Below are 8,680 nucleotides of genomic sequence, written 5' to 3' on the forward strand. Positions count from 1 at the left end.
AAATACTCAAAAGTAATTGAAATACGTATTTCAATTACAAGTAATAGAAATACTGCCCATCTCTGACTATAGTCACCATGGAGCTCCGTCTAAACATTTTACTAACTGTTCTTTTTGCGTAACAAATCCGAAAGGCGGTCAATCGACTTGGGGGTGGAAAAAATGCTTCGCTCACTGGACCTTAATGTGCTTTAACTCCGTAACACTCAGAGAGAAACGATGCAGGTTAACGAGAAAACAAGAGTTTTATTTGTCACACTTTTATAAACGGGGCTCAGCTCACAGCCTTCAGGCGAAAATATGTACTGTTCCTCAGCATCAGCATCAGCACACACACACACACACACACACATACATAAACAAGCACACACACACACACACACACATACACACGTCTTCACGGGCAGAATGCAGAGACTCACTTCCAATGAGAGAGATTTAAAACAGAAGCATAGACACAGTATTCGCTCCTCATTGTTGATCTATTTTTACCGCAGTTGGCAACAAAGCAAACTGGAGGTCATGATGCATTTGGACACGAGCGCAGGGCATCGGCTATAAAGCAGTAAAAAATAGGCCCAGAGCATTTAGCGGATATGATTATTAAAGAGCGCATGCTCACACGTGCACCCTGCTCTGCAGCAACCCTCTCGTTATGTCAAAGGCTCTCCATTCACAGTTAGCCACTGGTAATAAGTGCATTTTCAGCTCAGCCAGCACACATATATAAAAATGCTGGGAGAGAATATTTTGACTTGACATATGTGAAAATAATGTCACATGAAATTATTTGTCAGGATCAGAGAGCGAATCAACAAGAGCAAAAGTTGGCTTTAAATAAACAAAAGTAAAGTCACTGTGGATAAAAGGGAGTTTCATGGACGGATACCTGGAGGAAATGTCATGATATACACACACACATACAAACACACACTCTCACACACACACACTCACAAACACATAGTAAAAAACAATATCCATCAAATCTTAACATTACCAACAACCTAAATCTCTTTACAAAACATCTGGTAGCACACGTATACCCTGACAAAATATCCCCAAAAAGTTGAGCATTGCATTTATAAATTAGATACACTGAGTAGTAATTTAAATTATGCATTTATATTATATATGTTAAGACTGTTAAACCACAGCGAGGGGCTCAAAGTGGGCAAACTGGATTCAAAGGTTTCAGAGACCAAAAAACAAAAACGGCTCATACAAACAACCGTCCAGGCAGACAAACTATACAAAGCACCAAACTGAGGATAAATGTACAGCCAGAGTTGCCACGTGACACGTGAGACCCATGTTGTCTGAAGGTCTCGCTGCCGTTCAGGGGAGAAACAGCAGGTGGCGCTGCAGACCAGCTCTGCTCCCGGGGACGATCACTGGTCTTTGTCGTGCATCTGCTGCTGCATCTTATTCAGCATCTCCTGCATCCTCTTCAGCTGCAGACAGAGAGGACCTTTGGTTAAACCCCTGAAAACATCCTGAATCTGATGCTGGTGTGTGTTTAATGATCATGAAGACTCTGACTTAAAGGTGAAAATCACTGCTGTGGATTTAAATATGTGGAGGGAAAACATATATTATATGGAGCTGACCAATAATTCAGAAATACTGGAAGTAAATACATGAATTCATTCAGGATGTTACTGATGACAAGTTGAAATGGGGACAGTATGGTATTGTGTGTAAATTAACTGTATACAGATGTGTACATATACATGCAGGTTGTAGTAAGAAACGGACATGATGACTTAGTGTATTTCACGACTGAAGACGTTCAAGTAAGATCCTTTGAGTCACACAACATGTGTTAGTTGGACCATTAAATGACTTTAAAGTGACATGAAATATTCTCTCAGTGGTGAATGTGCTTCATGCTATCGTTGCTCAGTGAAGTTAGCCACGATCTGAGACGGGGACATCGTACTACACCGTCACCTCCGAAGATCTTTGACTCTTCTAGGATACATTCATGACAAATAAAAAGAGAAATCAATACAAAACAGCAAAAGATGCTTCTTACCTCTTCGTCTTTCATTTTGATTAGTTTCTCGGTCTCAACATCTGGAGTGGACAGCGGCAGGATGGGGATGGGACTCTCCATACGGTTGTCCTGAGCCAGTTTACTGAGGAGGAGGAAGTGGAGGAAGAAGAAGAAGAAGAAGAAGAAGAAAAATAGGAGGAGGAGAGGTGACACACACATATCTGTACAGAAATCTGAAAACATCAGCAGATGTTTCCTAAACATTCTTTCTCTCTCCCGTCTTCACGTACCTGGTCATCTCCTGGATGCACTGCGCTCTGTAGTTCTCGTAGTGGACGTCGCAGGTCACGTCTTTGAGGTCGTGCATGTGCGAACGAATCAGCATGTTCCTCAATTTCACAAAGTCACAGTGTGACTGGTTCTCCACTGAGGAAAGACAAATGTAGTACGAATGAATAATCCGACGTAGACGACGTTCAAACTCCAATAACAGGCGGATGACGTGCAGACGTACCTTCAACGATTCCCCAGGGGTACAGTCTCCCTCTCACCCTCTGCCCTCGAGCCTCCACCACTGTGTTACTGCCGATCACAGCGAACGGGGTGCACTCCTGCACACAGAGACATGAAGGTGGCTTGTTGTTGTTTTATTTTTAACCCTGATCTATCCAGAGAAACCTGACTGAGCATGCTGGGCCCTGGTACACATTCACACAGTTAGACACATTCACAAAAGCCCACTGAGCACCTTCAGAGGCAAGAATGTAAAAATTTACAGTTTGTTGTATAATTTTCTAACACATTCATGTCACAAACCAAAAACTTTGCTGCTCTTACACTTTGTTTTAAGATCACTTAAAGGGTTTAAAGGTCACATAGATGAAGATTTAGAGGCAGATATCTCCGTGAAGAGAACCCACGTCATATGTAGATACAAACGTGTCTTTCTAAGGTAACGAAAACACAACGATTCTTATTTTCAGGTGATTAAATAATTGAGAAAACATGTTTAATAGTATTATATTTAATGTATGCCAATAGATCCTCCTTATTGCTACACACTGTCCCTTTAAGCCAAGAAAATGAATAAATAAATATAGAAAATCCAAATAATAATAAAAAGACAGACATTCCCTTTGGTGTCTCGTCAGTGTTTTCTGAGAGAGAGAGGGCGCATTGACCCCGAGTGAGAAAACATGTTTTCCTGTAAACATATTACAAGTGAAATGACCTCAATCTGAGGCCAAAGTTACAGTTATTCCACTGACAGTGAACCAGATCAATAACTGGACTCTGTCTCAGGTATCCGACTGCTCAGACTCACCTTCAGCTCTTTGTCAAGCTGTTTAAACTCTTCATCCTCATCAGAGTCACATTCGGGGAACTGGTACACTTTGATCCCAAACTTGTCTATTTCCTCTCGTATCTAAAGATGAATCAGATGAATGGTTACAGTGACCAACCTGCAGACGGTAAAACATGCTGAATTCACTGTGGAGCTGCACTTCTGGGACTCACTCTGTCTTTGAGCTTTTTGATCTCGTTGGGCGTGAGGCAGTCGGCTTTTGCGATGAGTGGAATTATGTTCACCTTTTCGTGCAGAGCCTTCATGAACTCGACGTCCACCGGACGCAGCCTGTGGAGGAGAAAAAACCCGGAGTGAGAAGGAAGTAAAGTGAGAGTAAAGTCCTCCAAATCAAAAATAGTTTGAATGGACGACTCCATGCATAAAATACAAAGGTAGAAAAGGTGTTTCCTGCTCCGATCACAGCCATGAAAGAGTGAGATTAACACAAAAATACTGCTGGGTGTCCTTGGGGTACATCCCAAGTCTCTTACTTGCATCCCCGTTTCCAAATAAGAGCTTTGGGATGGCCGTCAATATGGCGGCGCAGAACAACTTCTGGTTCAAGCGAGGAGCGAGGAAATGACAATTAAGAGACTTGGGATGTACCCCAGGTGACACGTGATGGAGGACACCTGCTGTGACATCACTGAGTGGAGTGTGGCCAGAAAAGCATCATCAGCCTTGGAAGTTTTAAGAGCAAAACAATTCTGATGATTTTTTCAGATTTATGATTTCTTCTTAAGAAAAACTAGGAAGCTCTTACTTTGATTTTCAGTAATGGCCAAAACTCTGAACACGTTTCCTTTTGTGCCCCCTTCATATGGAATCATCTTTGCATTCATTTTGTTTTTCCATGTACATTTTCTCATTTGGTTTCCCTGTTTCCCTTTTCTCCAAAGCTTTCCTGTATGTGCTGAAACAAACTCATTCTCTTGCTTTGGAGGGGAACACATCCAAAGAAACACACCATAAGTGTGTGTGTGTGTGTGTGTGTGTAATTACCCGTGCCCAAATGGAGGGATGAAGTAGAGGCAGCAGTGGACTCGGTTGTCCTGGATGTTCTTTCTGTTCAGCCCGCTCTCATCCCTGAAGTACTGCTCAAACTGCTGATCTATGTAGTCTGTGATCGGCTTCCAGCTAAGACACACACACGCACACACACACACACACACACACACACACACACACACACACACACACACACACACACACACACACACACACACACACCACAGACTACATTAGCAGCTCCTCCGGGCACTGTGAATTCAAGCGAGCAGGCTGAATCGGGCAAACGTCCAGCAGGTCTTCCAGCTCACCACTCGTTGTTGTTGACGGCGTCTCCGAACCCCGGCGTGTCGACGATGGTCAGCTTGAGCTTGACCCCTTTCTCCTCGATGTCGACAGTGTGTTTGATGATCTCCACCGTTTGGTTGATGCGCTCTGCAAAGCATCGACACAGAGAGGCAGACGGTGACGGGGAGCAAACGAGGTGAAGCGGCTGAAAGAGCAGGTCGGGGATGAAGTGGAACAACACGGTTGATGGTGCAAAATGAGCCCTGATGGAGTAATTCAGGCCTTTAAATTGTCTTTCTGTGCCTTCAGCAATGGTGGCATGATTGATGGGCATCATCATTGATGGACACTATGGACATTGAGGTTATGAATATATACTTACATTTTTTTTAAAGGTTACATAATCGCCTAAAACAGCTGGGCACTGTAGATTTTAGCAAACATTACTCAAACGGGAATAAATATGCATTTTCTTGGGGACTATTTTCAGCGAGGGATTGATACATATTTGTTGCTCAAAAGCCGATTGCACCGAATTAGTTCAATTATAGCCCAGTTATATTGTGTTTACAGTTAACTCAATTAAAACGGGTCACACTGCACAAAGTGGTTACTACATAGATATTAGTTATTTCATATTTAAACCCAATAACTGACAGTTGTAGCTGTTGCGTCGCTAACGGATAAAACCAACAATAATGTATGAGCCGTTTAGTAAAGAGGTAAAAGTTGACACATCAGATCTATTATAATGATGTTACATTCCACAAAGATCACACAATATACCTTAAGTTACAAAGTAATTTATCAGAAACATTAGAGATTGAGTAGCAATGGTTTCGTTGCATAATCCGATGTTTCCTCCTCACTCTCAACTATATATTGCTACCTCAGAAAGACACCCTATTATATTGCATATCTATGAATAAAGAAAAGTTATACTGACATTCACAATGGATTGGCCACAGATTTGAGTTAGTATTTACTCAGACATTTCTCTCGCTTGTGCAACCTGATTTCCTAAACAACTAGTTTGAAACAAGCTAGAAGTTGCATGAATAAGAACGGGAGGAACTTAGTGACGGATTAACAACTAGCTGGTGAAACGGCGTCTATAGCGACTTGAGTATTTACAGTAGCAGGACGGTGTATGTTGGGCTTGCCTCAGAATAAACTACAGTGCCCATGTACATTTATATATGACACGGAGGAAGAAGTTAAATTAGGTTTTAAGCTACACAGACAAGAGGCTTCCTATTAGTAAGGTCAAGGTTCAACACCACCAGACCTCCTCTTTCACTGTGCAACAGTAGATGGTCCGCTGCACTAAATGGTGCCAGTTAAATTAGAACATTTACAAACTAAACTGGACTTCTTCGACGTAGCTGTGTGACGACCGGTGCTCCGGTTTGAATAGATACCAGAGCCGTGCGTTCATTATGACTGATACACAGAGATAAATAATAGAGACCCACCTTCAGCATTCAGTAACTTCCTGTCTTTGTAGAGGTCTGTGAGGAAGAGGCTGTTGACCAGAGTGGATTTTCCCATACCGGACTCTCCTGCACAGGCAGACAGAAGGTCACAATGTGTAAACTATGATGCCCTTTTTTTTTTAGGAGCATTATACAAGTCCAGTCAGTTTTCTGTCATGTTTGTGTCTTCGGCTACAAACTCACCTGCCACCATCAGCGTGAAGTCGAAACCTTTCTTCACTGACTTCCTGTGGACCTGGTTGGGCAGAGTTGCGAAACCCACATACTGCTTCTCCTGGGTCAGAAAAAGAAACGACGCAAAGAAGAAGAAGAACAAGGCATGTATTAGTGCATGCTGTAAGAAAGAAAGTGTCAACAACGTTGGGCTACAAATAATGGTTGTTTTTATTATAAATGTTTCTGACAATCATTGTAGAGCTGAAGCAATTGTTTCTGTCATTTTTCAAACAAAAACGTTAAATATTCTCTGGCTACAGCTTCTCATTTGTGAAGATGTGTTGCTTTTCTCTATATTATGTGATAGTTAATTGACTATCTTTAGGTTTTGGACAGAACAAGACATTTGAGGAAATTGCTGTTTTTTTACAATCTTCTGACATGTTAGGGCAAAAATGTAATCCATTACTAGAAAAACAATACTCACTAATAATCTAGCGATTTTCTGATGAAAATATGAGTTAATTGCAGCCAAATCGTCCTGATAAATCAATTGGTAAATGAAATGCCTGTTTAACATTGCTGAAGCCCAAAGTGATGCCTTCAAATGTCTTCATGCTTGTTTTGTTCGACAATGAGTCTGAAGCCAAACATATTTAGTTCACCAGCACAAAAGAACAGTGGTGGAAGGTAACTCAGTACATTTACTTCATGTAAGTACTGCATTTAAGTTCAATTTTAAGGGACTTGTACTTTACTTTAGTATTTCTATTTTCTATTTTCTTTTACTTTTTGTACTTTAAGTAAAAACTTCTCACTGAGTAGTTCCACACTGTGTTATTACCATTTGTATTTCAGTAAAAGACTGAGTACTTCTTCCACCACTGCAAAAGACAAACAAAAGTTGCAAATCACCACATTTGAGAAACTAGAACTGGAGATTATTTGTCTTTTTTTGCTTGAAAAATAGTTGGAAAGATCAACTGGTTATCAAGAAAGTAAATTTTTCAGCTCTCCGATAAAACACCAGCAGCCAGTCCCTTTAAAAAAAATAAAAGCAGACAATAAATAACAGAGTGCTCAGAGGGGTTTCTAATGCGAAAACAAAAGGTTTCTGGTAGCGTCCGGTGCAATAAAGAAAAGACCACAACAGACAGGCGGCGTCTATAACACAGAAAATCTACAACTCCATGGAAAAAACACGTGCGCAGCATTCCTTTTGTGAGCAGCTGAGAATAAACCAGCGCCTCAGATTTTCCACAGAAACGCACAAAGAGAGCCACGGGATACCAGTCGCCCCCACTGTGGCGCACAGTAGCTCTACTAGTCCTGCAGGGATTTCTCTGCTGCATCTGGCAGAACGTCATCTTCACCCGACAGTACGCAGATATGAATACACACTGCAGAGACAGAAGCTACATTCAGCAGACCTGAAAAGCTTTTTTCTGTCACTCTGCAAACACGCCAGCCAAACAAACAGCCAGAGTCCTTATAAGCTGTCATAACACGTCACGGGCATTTCCGATGGCCCCCTCGGGTGAGGAATTGCATACACACACACACACACACACACACAAAAACAAACGCACACACACTCACACTCACAAAAACACAGGCAGTGCAACCAGTGCATGGCAGACACACTTGTCTTAAATCCAGAGGAGAGAGAATGAGGAAATCTATACAGAAAAGAAAAATCATCTCAGCAGTGAATCTGTTCACTGGAGGTCTCACACACCTCCACAGAAAAGATGTCAAAGGATGCTGGCAGTGAGTCCACAGGTGTTAGAGTAATCCTGAACCCTGTCTTTATTTTTCCTAGTATTTAGAAAAATGTTCCATTCTTTTTTATCTATTTCCACCCCCAGAAATCCAACTTTTTACCTTCTGCCTGGCTGTTCTCACTCGTGGGCACAGCAGCCGTTCCACCAGTTTTTCTTGCAGCATGATGGCATCCATCCCAAACCGCGCCGACACTGACGGACACAAATAGCTACGGGTCTCAGAAAATTGAAAAACAGCCCAGCAAGTGAAGCCTCGAGACCTTGATGAACTCGTCCCTCGCTCCGTGTCGCCTCCCCAAGTTGTCGCTAACACATCTCTTTCCTGTTTGTGCTCTATAAATGTGTGCCCTCCTACTTTCCTTCTCTTGATTCCCTTTCTTTCCTTTTCATTTCTTTCTTTCCTCTGCCCCGCAGCGGTCCGACTCTCCCTGTTCAGACAGGTACGGAGGAATTCTCACAGAGAGAGAGGGAGACGGAGAGAGGGAGAGAAAGAGAGAGAGAGGGAGAGAGAGGTGGCAATTTGAGGGAGGAAACAAGGGAGGGATGGAATAAGCGAGCGTCTAAAAGAAACTCATTCATTCAGTCCGTATTCCCTCCCCCCAGC

The 8,680-nt window shown here is 42.3% G+C and overlaps 1 protein-coding gene across 1 annotated transcript; it reads right to left on the minus strand.

Annotated features, from left to right (window-relative positions):
• Window positions 1-238: 238 nt before the first annotated feature.
• septin5a (septin 5a) lies at window positions 239-8,466 on the minus strand. Its single transcript, XM_079161747.1, has 11 exons — window positions 8,177-8,466; window positions 6,320-6,410; window positions 6,116-6,202; window positions 4,664-4,787; window positions 4,347-4,481; window positions 3,515-3,632; window positions 3,321-3,422; window positions 2,511-2,607; window positions 2,287-2,422; window positions 2,036-2,138; window positions 239-1,451 (listed from the first exon to the last, which is right to left on the minus strand). The coding sequence occupies exons 1-11, from the start codon at window positions 8,249-8,251 to the stop codon at window positions 1,389-1,391; spliced, it is 1,131 nt and encodes a 376-aa protein (XP_079017873.1). The 5' UTR covers window positions 8,252-8,466; the 3' UTR covers window positions 239-1,388.
• Between the last annotated feature and the right edge of the window lie 214 nt (window positions 8,467-8,680).

Source organism: Pholis gunnellus, assembly GCF_910591455.1.
Source record: "Pholis gunnellus genome assembly, chromosome: 6".
NCBI classification, from domain to species: Eukaryota; Metazoa; Chordata; class Actinopteri; order Perciformes; family Pholidae; genus Pholis; species Pholis gunnellus.